Source organism: Toxotes jaculatrix, chromosome 7, assembly GCF_017976425.1.
Source record: "Toxotes jaculatrix isolate fToxJac2 chromosome 7, fToxJac2.pri, whole genome shotgun sequence".
In the NCBI taxonomy this organism is placed as follows: Eukaryota; Metazoa; Chordata; class Actinopteri; family Toxotidae; genus Toxotes; species Toxotes jaculatrix.
Genome location: NC_054400.1, coordinates 18,304,307 through 18,319,178, shown reverse-complemented (window position 1 = coordinate 18,319,178; position 14,872 = coordinate 18,304,307). Strand labels below are relative to the sequence as shown.

The 14,872-nt window shown below is 37.7% G+C and overlaps 1 protein-coding gene across 2 annotated transcripts in view; it reads right to left on the bottom strand.

Annotated features, from left to right (window-relative positions):
• LOC121184654 (phosphatidylethanolamine-binding protein 4) overlaps positions 1 to 13,141 on the bottom strand; it is a 50,873-nt gene extending 37,732 nt beyond the window's left edge. For both annotated transcript variants that reach the window (XM_041042459.1, XM_041042458.1), the window contains exons 1-3: positions 13,040 to 13,141; positions 11,669 to 11,772; positions 11,248 to 11,380 (exon numbers count right to left, since the gene is read on the bottom strand). In XM_041042459.1, coding sequence (XP_040898393.1) covers positions 11,248 to 11,380; positions 11,669 to 11,772; positions 13,040 to 13,042 — 240 coding nt within the window. In that variant the 5' untranslated portion in view covers positions 13,043 to 13,141. The remainder of the gene's footprint in view (positions 1 to 11,247; positions 11,381 to 11,668; positions 11,773 to 13,039) is intronic.
• Positions 13,142 to 14,872: the final 1,731 nt, after the last annotated feature.

Genomic DNA, 14,872 nt, shown 5'->3' with positions numbered 1-14,872 from the left:
ACTGCTTGAAATAAAATAATTCGTCTGACAGATCATTTTGTGTATGTTGATATATTTAGCGCTGTCAGAGAGGACATCAAGAGAGAATGGCACTTATATCACAATGCAGAAACTGTTATCAGAGGAGGTACAGGTTTATGGTTCAAGGGCTCGTCCATTCATAGAGAACAAGCTCAGCCTCTCTGCCTGACACACTGATAAAGACAGCACAAATAAAACAGCTCCACAGCTCCATCTTTGCCTCTCCCCAAGGGAATAATATATCACCCATCTGAATGTGGCACATATTGAATCATTTCCAGCGCTGATGATTCATTTGAATAAATCAGCCTTTTTTATTTTGCCAACTTGAACTGATACTGAAATAAGGGAAACTGAAGTAACATTGTTAGATGTGAGGAAGGACAGGTGTTAGAGTGTTCTATACGACTGGTAATCCTAATCCCCTTTCAAGCAACAATTAATGACTACAGCAATAATCTTCGCATATATGTTGTTGCAATTCCTTTTTGACTGTCAACCATAACCTGCCTACCTCACATAGACCAAATCCAGGGGGATATGTCGCTGCAGGCAGATAGGATCTTATCCTGGATTTGCATAGATAAATGCAGAGCAATAATTCAAGAAGCACACAGGACAGATGTAGTTTTGACCCAAGATATATTCTCAATCTGACCATACACTATTGACAAGGCCTGCTCTCAGGAGCTTAATTTTCAAATACAGTTGATCCACAGAAAGAGGTGCACTTGTTATCTGCATTAACTCTTACAAAATATTTACAAATATTTAAGGGAAAAAATTAAATATGGAAGCTTCCCTCACAAAAAACTTTCAATGTCTTCCACAAAAAAGCTACGGATGCACAGGATCAGCCTATCGGCAAATATGAAAAATCAGCAGCTTGTGCTATGAAAGGGTTATATCCGCATTCAAGCTAAGAGACATACTCTAACATACACAGACACAAATCCTGTTGAGCTGAGCCGAGCAGAGATACCCTACCAGCCCTCCAAGGCACAATTAGGATTTCACGGGGGGAAGAAATCTACATTCCTGCACACATGAAAAAAAGTCCTTTCTCCCTCCCCACAACAATATCAACTTTTTACTCAAGGAAAAACCTGAAGCACCACTCGATAGGATTTGGACAAAGAAATAAAAAACAAAGCCAGAAAAAAATCTAAATTTAAGCTGCAGTTGTTAAAGAAAAAATATTATGGTTGAGGAAAATCCAGTCCTAAGCCTCCCAGTTCCAATCAATTTCTCCTATTCTCTGTGATATGAAAAGAAGCAGCCACTCATAGTTTGTTTGAAGTGCTCGACTGTGTGGAGCTGTGTTACGTTCAACAGCATTTTGCATGGACAGCCTCAGTGTATGATTTTAACACCTGTCAGACATTACCTCCAAGTACCAAGAGGTCAAGTGCCTGCCAGCTTGAATAAGAGAAGAGAAACAGTAAAACATTAAATTTAATTTCATCAGGTATCCTGCTAAGTGGCCACATGAACAGAAACAAATCATTGCTAAATCATTACAGTGCAGGACACATGGGATGTATGTTCTCTCCAAGAGTAAGAAATCACAGCAAGTGCTGCTGCTTTCTTGTTAGCAAGTTGTTAACTGCATACAGTGTTAGAGTCACATCTGTCAAAAGCCTAAATTAAAATTATACTGTCAGGAAATATATTTCCTGCAAACTATATGTATATAGATATTGCAAACTTTGCTATGCAGAATCAAAATCTCTTCTTCTAAGGTTAGGCACATTATCGATAATAACAAAGCACACTGCACATTGTCTCATTTTAATCTGGTTCATTTGTTTCATAGTAAACCACTGTCATTATTTAGGTAGATCACAAGGGAATCACATTCTTCTGATGAATGTAATTTAGAAACTGAGATGAAATGTAGCAGATGAATCAAATCAGTGCACATAATTGACATTAATGTAAGAAACCAGAGCTGAAGCGATTGATTGATTATTTGATCAACAAGAAATGACTGAGAAACTATTTTGATGACTATTTGTTTTCAAGCAAAAATGCCAAAGCTTCTCCAGCTCCAGCTTCTCAGCTGTGAGGATTTGTTGCTTTTCTTTATATTATGTGATAGTAATCAGAATATTTTGTGATTGTTGGTCACACAAAATGGGGAGGGGGGGGGGGGCACTCTTAACTGTTTTCTGATATTTTGTAAACAAAACAATTAATCCATTACTCAAGCAATTAATGGGTAAGCTAATGGATTATGAAAGTAATCATTAGTTGCATCCCTACAAGGAACTAAACACACTAAATATGTGATTTCTTAGCCATAGTATTGAATCTTTTCCCACTATGCTGTTATTTTTGAAGTTTAACAGCTTTATATTTGAGGCAACTCTTTAAACTCTTATCCAAATGAAATAAATTAGGCTTGTAACACGGCCTCATTTACTTTGATCCCATCGTGTCTGATTTAACTTTGACAGACATTAAGCTAAATACCATGAAGACAATAAATGGACTCAGGCTTCAGTTACAATGAATGTCTCCAAGTGTAAGCCTACAGTTCTGCCGATGCGATCTGGCAAAATTAATGCCCCGAGGCGCATCCATAGAGCATTATGCCAAAAAAGGACATTAGCAGTACTTGAGTTTGACCAAGACCTTTTAGCTGCCCGGCCTGTGAAGTGGTGTTTTAAGGGAAAACACATTGTAACCGTCACTACTGATTCTCAGATTTGTGTCGCATCTGAAGAAAAGGTTAAGCGCATCATCTATCCGAAAATGCCCAAATCTGCAGTCAGCCATAAAGTTGGCACCCAGATAAATCATGCCATCACTGTGCTTCAGTTTTCTCATTATCCATACCTCTCATGACATTCACAGAAAGAAACAAAGCATCCTGCCAACACCTACTCTGTGAGAGAGCTCTTTCAGTTCAGCTCAAAAGCTGAGAGCTCCAAACCTCCACACCACAGTGTGGGCAGTGCTGGCAGAGCCATGTGCCTAAGAACACTGACTGAGTGCAACAGTTGGACTAATAACAGAACAAAAAATAAAATGGACGCACAGCGGGGACAGCCACAGCTCCACAGCTGAGAAGCAGGTTGACTTCTGCCCACCTCTCTCTTTTTCAAGAGCGGAAGATGTCCACAATGCCTCTCAGGTCTTAGAGCCATGAGGGGCGGTGAGCTTGCAGCTTCAGCCACTTCAGGGTAAAGCAAATCACTTTAATATGTTAAGAAGATTAAGCTGGATAAATGTCTAGATACATTTTTTGAAAAGCCACGTAAATCTCTAGTGTTTTTATTTGGGGAGGGGCGGTATGTGAGTCAGTTGAGACGATCAACACAAACCCACCAAAATGCAATGCGATTGGCTAGAGAAAATTGGGCTTATTTGAGATTTTGCATTTTAAGCTTCTTGAATCTAAGACCATCCCACCTCTTTCTTATTATTTTTAACACCAACCTTTGGGGACAACAAAACTATGAAAAAAAAAAGAAAAACACTGGTCACAGTTTCATGTGCCACTGCTCTCACAGCTTAGACTCAGCTGTCTTATCCTGCTTATGCTGATATTATATCCTTAATTGTGCAGGTCAATGTTTTTCTTGAGAGACTGTTAATCTGCTGGTGAAAACATTTAAGAAAACACAGATAAAGGAAGAGAAAGAGGTTAAAGTTTAAGGTCTCTAAAGTGAAGTACCTGAAGGGCTTTAAAGGTCTATTTGTGCATTTTTCAGCTAAATCATTCAAGTCAAATTAATTAATTGAAGTAAGTATATTCTAAATGTGATGGATGGCTGACTTTTTTTTCTCTCTTCTATCTTAAGAATTAGCAATCTGAGGGTGTCCGCCTGTCAGCTTGCTGTGCTAGAAATTGAGTGTGAAAACGAAAGGGAGAAATGGAACAAATAATGTAAAGGGATTAACAAATCATTTGCATAACATTTTCTCTGCTTCCAAACTACAGGATCAGGAAAATGACAAGGAAGGCAGTTGTATCATCCCCTGTTCTCAGATCAATCAACACATCAATGGACCTGATTGCTGTTACCATTAGCAGCCTCTTAATGTCAAAAGAAAAAAAAAGAATCGCTGGTAATTTATCTTAAAAAAACAATAAAACAGACTGACAAGGTAACTAAACAAGTTGAGAGAAACAGGAAACATCTGATGAAAAAAACATTCTCAGAAAAAAAAACTTGAATAGAGTGCATCTTTAAAAAGATACTTTACTTTCACTGTGCCAAATGTGTATTAACCTGTTTTTTCTTAACACTGTCTCTCCATCCAGAGTTAAGACAATAAGACCACTGGGGAGATGAAGGGGATGGCATTATGGAGAGTTAAGCATTATGAGCAGCCCTGAAGCTGTTCTTAAAGAAGGTGAATCAGAGGATTGGGACACAACTGTAACTAAACCCTATGCCGGACCACAAATGAGAAGCACAAAACATTTTGGGCAACGTGCCACTAAGCCAAGCATCTGGGTCTTAAGTAAACTTCACATGATCACTTTTAACTTTGTGATTACTTAGTTCTAAAAGAAAAGAGGCTGTCAAAGAAAGAAAAGTCAATTATCTCAGTTTCAGAAGTGTCTATATTCACACTCTATGAATCTACCATAAACTATTCTACAACTAAAAATCCAAATTAAAGTTTCAAGTTCAATTTCTGTCCTGAACTTCATCACAGAAGGAAGGAGTTAATGAAAAAAAAAAGCATATTAACATTCAGAAATTGTTGGCCCAATGCTTTCTCCAGATCATACAACACCACAAGATAAGAGGACAAAATGAGAACTGCACGGAACAGCTTGATTTTTTTTTTTCTCCAGGTGATATTTTTGGGTGTCATGAGGCTGCATACATGCTGGACAGATCACATTAAGAAAATGTACGAGTTTCTTACTGTGCCAAAGTGCAACCGAGTCGTCTCCAGATCTTACAATGATTCCCTGGCAAATGTTAGGTTTCTGTGGCTCATATAAATAGAAATTTAATCTTGTATGTTTGTTTAAGTATCCACAGCAGCAGATGCACTTCCCATGAAAATTATGAACTTCTGTTTGAACAGATCTTGCCGTCAATGTATATGAACCGACGAGATAGAATTTCTGTGTGAATACTGAATAATAATCAGGAGGCACGGGTTCAGGTGGTATTTTTATTAAAGACCCGCTGCTTCTCCAAGTGTTTGCCATTGCCTCTGTGCTGAAGCTTGTTCACAAATTTGGATCTAAATTTTAACTTTTTGCACATTTTTTCCAACAATGGATGCTTTTATTCTTAAACGTTCGTTACTTCTGTAAGTAAAAAAAAGTTGATCTGTCAAAATATTGTTCTAAAAAAGGTCCTACATACCAAATCAAATGTCCCTATCTTAAACATATCAGGGTCTGTGTTGGCTTTATGTGTTGAACCACCTCCTTTTCTCAGAGCTTTTGTCAAACGGTGAAAATCATTTTCTCCATTTTTCCTGCTTGCATAGAAACCTGACCATTGTCATCTGTAAGAGCATCCCAGAGCTTCCTTAATCTGTTCTTATCCTCCCATTGATAATACAATACATTTTCATGGTAATTGAAATCATATTTTACTCACAGCCACAGAGTAAAAGTGTTGCTGCCTACGCGCTTAGACCAAATGTAAGGTGAAGGAATACCATGCTACTGCAACAAACAGGGTACAAAACAGTATCTTCAAAAAATAAAATAGACCGTCAGTATACAAGTGAATGCATGGGTGAGTGGAGGGAAGAAGAAGACAGGAAAAGGAGGTGAGAGAATTAGGGGAGGAAAAAAAATCCTGCTTATTAGATATAAATGTGTCAGGTGAGCGCTACAGTTTGTACGAATAGTTTTGCTTGCACCTGTAGTCGTCTGCACACCACAGACATGCTTCACAAGGTGCAAATTATTCTTCTGTGTGAGATGTTGGCTTTGGAGGGTTATTGCTTCTCCTCATTCCACTGAATAAGCATAATCAATCGTACTAGTAGCAGAAGGTTGTAAGTCTTTCCTCTTCAGAAGCTTGCATGAATCATACGTGCTGTGTAGTAATGGGCAATGACTGAATGGAGCGGGACACGGGTCAGCTTAACATGGTGTTATAATGACAAAGGGGAACATTAGCTAAGGAAATAAACTCCCTGAATCTCAGCCAAACACACTGATTTAATCCAGCAGAGCCAAAAACACCCACCTGATGACACTGAATATGCAATTAGATGGATATTACAGTACATGTTTCACTTGTTGACCCTCACTGTCATTTAAAGGCTCAAGGAAGTGCCTTGTCTCTTCATCTAAATATACATCCTTGACTCTCCGCTGAATAATAGACCATCGCCTACTGAAAATAAAATCCCTATCTTTGCGTTCTCACATCCCCAACATGAAGACCTATCAGGAATCCTGCATGGGTGGACATGTAGGCTTTCCTAGGAATGACAGGGTCTGCTAGAGAGGAACCCCACCCTCGCTTTCTCCAGCATGCCAACACAGAGGAGAGTGGGCAGCGCTGAGACGGCAGCCTGCCGTGGGCACTGCCAGGCTTAAAGCTGCCCTGTCGTCATCAGAGGCTTGCAGAAAAGAACGCTGAGATTCACCAAAAAAAAAGAGGAGGGGGATCGTTGCATTTAAATCCTCTCTCAACGCCCCCACATGTTTTAGCAAAGCATAAAAATCATTCACAGAGAGAGAGAAAGCGAAAAAGAAAAAGATAGAGGGAAATAGAGAGGAAACAGCTATTAGCAGCAGTAAGCAAGCTCAAGAGATCATAGTGAGGCAGCTCTAATCGCAGTAATGGTTTAAACCCTCATTCCATCCACCAGATGCAAGAAATGTCTACCCAAAAACAAGGCTTTGAAATCCCCCGTGTCTAAGAATGTGCCCTGTGGCTATGGTCCTTACTGAAAAAAAAAAAAAAAAAACAACAACTCCAAAACTGTCTCCACTTTTGGAGTAACTGTGAGGTAAAGATAGCTCCTGTGGCCTTTGCTGTTTACACCAAGCACACCGAGGGACGATGACCATGCTTGCATCAAACTTAGATACATGATAGATCAGACAAGACTCTTCAGCACTGGCACAGCTCTAGAACAAAGAGCAGATAACTTAATGGTTTTTTTGAAATCGGATTTATAAAGTGTAATACTGTTATCAGCTTGCTAGCTAGCACAATAATCATGAGCTGGTGACATTGCATTAATCCATTCTCGCTGCATGATACATTGACATTTTCTTTATATAACGGTGTTAGCTAGCTAGCCAGCTTTATCAAACACTGTTTCCCGAGCTCTCACCGAGGCTCAGTGTCAGCATAGCTAAATTTGCTGGATGAGAACGCTTAGTGAACTAGACTGAACATTATAAATAATAACAACAACAACAATAATAATAATAATAATAACAATAATAACAATAATAATAATAATAATACACGTGAGCTTAGACACACACACATATATATTTCAAAAGAGCCGTATAGCAAAGTCACGCTATCTGCTTTACCATAAAGAACTGTCTTGCAAGCAAAACTTTGACACTCCTTGGCTGTGCCAAATCACCTGGATGAGCTGACATGTAGCCAAATATACACAGAGCTTCTTAATCCTTTCTAGCTCAGAGTTCTCTGGTTATTTTTGGATTCCTCCTAATTTTTACTATTCTTTTAGCCTTTCTTTTTCTGCAGACACAGCTTGTTTTCCAAGGAGTGCCTATCAGCATCAAGACTCTGTGCAGCTCTTCCTCTTTCTGTGAAACAAAATTTACTAATAGCATCTTGGCTCTTACAGGAAACATAATGCTATGCTGACACACTAAGATTATAGATTTTAAAGACAGCAAGGTGTTGATACATTCTTTTGACAAACTTTTTTTGGCAAAAACAAACTGAATCTAACTCTTTGTTGAATTATTAATAATCAAAAACTATATTGGTGCAGTCTGACGTAAAACATAAACGAATAAATAAAGATCTCTCATAGAGGTACCAGAATGTTACCAAAAGGTAAATTTTACAATGTTCTGCGCCAGGATATTATCTTGTGAGTCTAGTTGGGTCCAATTACAACTTTGGTTCCTTGTTTCAGAGAATATATCTTTGTTGAGATCAATCTTCAGAGACACTATACACAGCAAGGTGTCACTGTAGATCAAACATAAGAGCTGGTTTGGAAAACTTCATGTTAGATCTGCTGAGCATGTCACTTCCAAGGGTGAAAGCTTCTTCCCTGATCTAAGTCTGTCTTCCTTCCAGAGGTCAAATAATAATTGCCATCATTACTATGTGGCTGAGTCAGGAGCCATTCCTACTGTACATATATATGTAAAATATGAGAATTTTAGCTGAATGAAATTAAGTTGATTCTTCTGCTTTTTGAGTGTTTTGACACTTTTTCTTGATAAAACTGAACTTAACTGATGCTTCAGCTCACAACCAAGAAAATCCATCAGGGCTGTGAGACTGAGACTGGGGACATTTTTTTTTACCTTAACTTCCACTTATTATAAGGTCACTGAATTATGTAATTTTCGATATTACAATTAGGACTACAGTAAGGAAAAACTGTATCTGCCTTGGCATAATCCTTTTAAATGCTGTGTGAGAGAATATAACATTTACATTTACAAAATTCTAATCGCATCTGTGTTATTGGTTCCCTACAAAACACTAGCTTTATCCATTATAAGTGAAAAACTTTTCTCAGTATTTCAAAACCTTCTTCAACAGGAAATGAAGCAGAAGACAGTTTCACTTTCTGCTGTTGTTCCGTTTAAAGTTCAGAGATTAATATATTCATAAAGTTAAGTCAACAAAAGTTCATGTTCCCATGAAAAAATCTGGTCAGGTATGTTTAATTTTCAATCCTTATTACCACTTTGTACTAGCTTTATTTATTACTTGAATCAAGCTGTAGATGTTCTTGAGGCTTCTCAGTGTAATTAGGACCTCTAAAAATGCTTCATTTACACATATGCCATGTTTTGCTAACACATAAGTTCAATTGGTGTATCGTTGCTCCGAAGTTTGGCCACAGAAATCTGCAGCTTCTGTGACCCTCTGCTTTTGTTTTTGGTCATGAGCACCTATTTAGAGGCGTTTTTATGGGACTACTGCCCGTTGCGCTCCATTACAATTACTCAGCAGGCATGCATCCCGTCCCAGTAATGAAGTGGGTGTTACAGTGGGTGGATTTGAGCCTGAGCGGCCACTATTCTGTATTCCTGCTACTGGGTACAAGAGCTGAGTGGCAAAGAATAGCAGCAACGCTGGCAGCATGGCACAGTGACAGAAAGCGTGGTGGACCAGCAGACCAACCACAGAACCACAGGCAACAATCTGAGCCTTCAATAGTGCGTGTTTGCTTAAGTGTCAGGAGAAATGGAGAATTACATTTCAAAGCCCAGTAAATAAAGTTTGTATTGATTTAATCTAACATGTAATCTGTTTTGCTGTCTAGCACTGATTCTGGCAATAAAAGAGAATCATGTAAGACAGCATTATAGATAATACGACCATAGATCAAAGGGAGTTTGAGCAAGAGAAGGGCAATAGATCATGTTCAAGCCAGACTGCTTAGCTCTGGAATTCATAAACTAGCTCCTAAATCGAGGTGGCTTTCAATTTAAGTTTTCAATTTACAGATATAAGATTTGGTGTACACTTGATGTAATTTCATTGTCAACTTCAGCAGGGGTCCTGTGGACTGGGAAGTTTATCTCTCTCAATCTGTCGCTCAACAATAAAACCACACAGAGGATGATACACTTAATAAATTAATAAATGAGTACCACAAAGACCATGTGAATGAACCTCTGTGATGATTTTAAGCCTGGCATGACAAGAGTAAGTATTTAAAGAGGAACATACGACATGACATTCAAGCCCTTGTTCATGTTCTGTCAAACCATTTTTCAAACTCGTTTCTCTTTCCAGATTATTTGGTATAACAGGTATTTAGAGGGCTGTGCTGTTAATGTCATGCCCTTTTACAAGCAATTTCCAGGGTTCCTAAGTTATCATCAGCTAATAACATTCTGATACTGCAATTTTTAAAATCTTTTACAACAAATGTATCTAAAATTTTAACACTACACTCAAACTTTTTACAGTAGTTTCAATGCATTACATTGGATTCCAGCCTAGTCATTTTGACAGATGAATTATAATTAATGATCAGTGTGTCTTATTCTGCATTGTTTGAGAGTTACTGTTTGTGTTTTTAATTCTTGAACTTGATTTATTTCTCTAAAGCATGAACAGCTTTGTTTTCTGTCTGCTCCAGTTCATTCTAATAACTGCAGCTGATACATAACTGAGGATGGAGATTTACTGATTAACGTCACTAGTGTGACTGGAGCTTTTATCAACAAAACCTGAGCTATTGTTAGTTACTGAATTAAGGATGCCAGTGACAGCACTACAAACTTTACAATTTATGTTCTCTGACATTTGAAATGATATAAACTACGAGTGCAAGTACAACATGACTGTGGTTTAAACACATTCATCGAGTGGCTTAGGAGTATGAGGTACTAGCACCCCTCTCTGGTGTTAAAGATTACTACAGTAAACTGGTACTCAGTACACATAATACAGATAACAGAACAGATGCTCAAAAACTTAAGAGCAGACTGAAATTTTAAATACTGCTAAATTGTTTTTAATGCTTATTATTTTGCCAAATATTCTGAACATTTTGTTTCTTGTGACAGTAACCCATGGCCTGTTCTGTTGGAAGCTGAGATGCCGTCTGTTTTATCCATTACTGCACTCTAGTGTTAAAAATAAGTATGTGCGTGTTTGTCAAATAACACTGATTACATAAAGACAAATTTTCACAGACACCATAATGTCAAAAAAATTCCCATAAAGCCTGTTATCATATTTCAGACCTGGTACAATAAACATGTTTCTGTTTAACAGATTTGGAGGAATAATAATCTGATAAAAAAAGATTTCCTATTAAAAACTATAAACTAAAAATCTGCATTATGTAGCTTTAATGTGTTTAAGTGCGGATTTACCAATGGATATCAGCTTAGAACATATAAAATATATGTTCTGTGACAGTACATTTACTACTTAAAAAGAGTAGCATTCTCTCATTTAAAAATCCACTGTGTCTGAAATATAATCACCGCACTGTAAAGGCCCACTTTAATTCATTGATTACTCTGACACCCCCGAAAAAGCATAAACAGCATAAAAACACTGACACACCCACACAGACATCTCTTACCTTGTCTGCTCTCGTGAAGTAAATCTGTGGAGCTTTCCAAACTGTGCTGACTTTCTCTCTGAGTTTCCGGTCCTTTGGAATTATGACGCATTCGTCGATGTCCAGCTCTGGATAGATCACTTCTAGTCCACCACTTTATTGAAGAGAGACAAAAGTTGAAACTCATTGTACAATTTTATATAACACTCTGTAACCAAGGGCAAAGTGAACAGGCTCACAGCCTGATACAAACATGGCCAACTTATCTAAAAATGTTCCAATACTGCCATAGGCCTAAAGTGCTTAAATACAACATTTAATGAGTAAAGGAAGCTTCAGTTCAGACTCTTCTGTCTTTGCCATGTTCATTTTGTGTACAGTTTACCTGTCAGTGCCCATTATATGATGATCACAACTCTCTGAAACATTATGATCTACTTACTGACAGAAAGAAGAATCCAGAGTGCTCAGGGTGTCTTGTGTTGCTTCCACATGGAAAAGCTCCAAACTGCAGGCACATAATACCAGGAATGAACCCAGCAGAGCCTGAAGAACAGCAGCACTCAATTAGGCAAGAAGCAATTATTTTCAACAAATACATTTTGATGAGGAAATATTTTATTTGTGGACTCTGTTAGATTCAGACAGTATTGTTCTTTTGCCAAGCAATACACTATAGACTACTGAAAAACTGCCAACTACACAATGACAGTCAAGGTCAAAGGAGGCCTGTCTATTCTGGCAGGCCAGTTTAGAGGAGTGCCATTTCACTTGACCTTGTCATTTCTAATGATTGTCAGTTCAAGTTATATGTCATTCACCCGTCAAGCAGCATAACTCTTGAACAGTAAATAAAAATAGTGTTTGCCAGTTGGTGGGAAGCAACTGTTACTGAAGTGTGAATTACAGCACTGATGTAGGTCTCCAACTATAAATTAATTTCATTTTCAACAATCTGCCAACCTTTGTTGATAAGTTGATTAGTTAGATTAAACCAGAATTCTCTAGACATTTTTCCTTGAAAAATAACTAAGATGATGAACTTAAAAGAGATTACCAGGATGATTGGTGATTTAATTTTCTGTTGATTGACTAATAGATAATTTGACCAACTCTACTTTGACGTATTTACTTCATTGGCTTGAGAATTTTTATGCTACTTTAGGTCCGGTTGCATTTAAATTCTTGTCCTGCTGCTTTATGCGCCTTCTATAAACTCTTCACCTGCTGTACAGTCTCGGCCAATCAGAGCTTATGTTTACACCTGACCCCGCCCACACCTGTTCAAACAGAGGACACATCAGCAGCATTACAAACGACACTGGAGAAGAATCCTCGTTTACGTTTAAAAAAAAAAAAACACTTCTCTTCATATCTCTAATTACAGCCAATGTGACTGTTAAATTACAAAACTTAAATTTACGCGCGTGACACAAACGGGGAGACACGCGCTGCACTGCAAATAAAAATATTACGTGGTGCTTAAGCGTTACTATATTTAAACCTAACTTGGTTCAGTACTTTCACTTATTTATTTCCCGTTTGCAAACTTAAATCTATATCAGACAGATGACTCTCGCGTAACTCGCAAAGGAAGTTTCATAAGATTTTTTTTTTGTGTGTGAAATACTCATTAGCATAAATTTAGCCTTCACTTGCTTTAGCTTGTTTTCATTTATGCAGCGTATCACGTTACATGTCGACACGGTTCAATTTATCAAGCGTCCGCGCAGACAGAGAGGAGACACTAGATGAAAGTGCAGTTTTCTGCACCAGCGTTAGTGTACTTTCAGTTATTTGTCTTTAATATTACCATCTCTCTAATCGGAAGTTGTCCACTTGTGTTGTTGTGCAGCCGGTTTCTTCTTCTGGTTCAGGAGCTGCTGTTGCTGCTGCTGCCGCCTCTGCGCAGTGCAGGATCCTACTGACGTGTGAGGCTGCAAAAGTTTCACATGACATAACTAAAACAGCTTCCCAAAACAAACAGACAAACAAACAATCAAACAAGCAAAAGAAGAGGCTGGCGCGATGCCCAAACTGCACACGTTGCTCCTTTTTTTATTTAGTAAATGTTATTTACATATTTTCAATAACACATGCTACAGAATTTCAGATTTACAGCTCCTAAACAATAAAAACTGCTCTTGAGAACAAAAATACCTGATGACTAAGGAAAATGTCATCTAGGCTTTGAACACTGAGAAAACATTCAAGTTTTTTTTCTTTTCATTTATTATATTTTTTAATTTAATTTTCACCCATTTCTGAACAAGGCCTCTTAAACTATGCAGTAGTGATTGTGCAGCATATATAATATATTCCTGGTGCTGCTAAAGCTCCCTTTGGTTTGTGCTTCTCTGCAGCGGTGATATTAGCACCCAAACATATGGAAAAGGGCCCCATGACGATGTCTTTGTAATTTATGATCTAATATATTTTTTATTTATGTATTTATTTATTTTTTACCTGATGTTGTCTGCCTAACTAATGATGTTGCAATACCATCTAATGAAGTTTGAATAGAACCTGGTGCTACAAAGCAGTGCAAGTCTGTAGTTTGAAAGTCAGACATTTCAATATGCATAGTACAAAAACAGTACCTACTTAAACTATGCAATAGCTTGTATCAATTGCGATGCCAAGTTTGAATGGCAAGTCGTCCCACAATTTATATTTACATGTTTGAGTTAAAATCTAACTTCCAATGGACACACTGTCTCAACATTTTGCAACTATGCAGACTCCAAAAACGGAGCTCATTAGCATAAAGCAGCTTTGAAATAATAAAACAAAATTGAAATCCCTGCATTCATTTCATGGTTAATGTCACAAATTGATGGTTTGTCATTGTGTTAGTCTACTGTGGCTTTGATGATCAGAGTCTTTAATTAGTTTTGTGTTTTGAAAGGACATAAAACCCTACGCAGTGTTCAAACTAAAGCACGCTCAGCGGACTCCTCAGATCACACACCAATTGATTGCTTTACATCCAAATTATGGATTATGTACATTTACACAGACACACACAACCTAAAGAGCACCATGGTAACTTAACATATAGCAGACAAACTACTAACCATAGTAACACTACTTTACATTCGATACCATACACTACACTGTACATTAAGGCATGAGGTGTTGTTGATGCAAAACATCAGCAGTAGATTCATTGAGAGATGCAATGCACTGAGGAATGAAATGTATGTCTATGAACTTAGTCAATCACACCACCAAGGCAAATTACAACAATATAGACCCTCCTGCTGTTAAACTATTATAATAAACTTTAAATAAATTTGGTGTGAAAACTGGACATTATTGTTTAACAATCAAATAAATACATAAATTGAATTGATTTTTTGAGGGATTAAAACTAGAAAAGTAGAATTAGAATAAAGCTTGCTGTAAAAGAGTACCATGCTCCTGGAGGCTCATCCCTTAGCCTAATGTCTGACCACGTATGCCAAAAGATTTTAACAAGTAAGATATTCAAAATGACACTTCCTATGGTTTGATTAGCAATAGACAGAATTAATGTAATTGAGAGCAATTTAAAGCTACTGCTTAGAGCACCAGCACCATCACTTATCTACAGCTTACACTTTAAATGGCGATGAATAAACTTGATCTATTTCGGCGAGCCCTG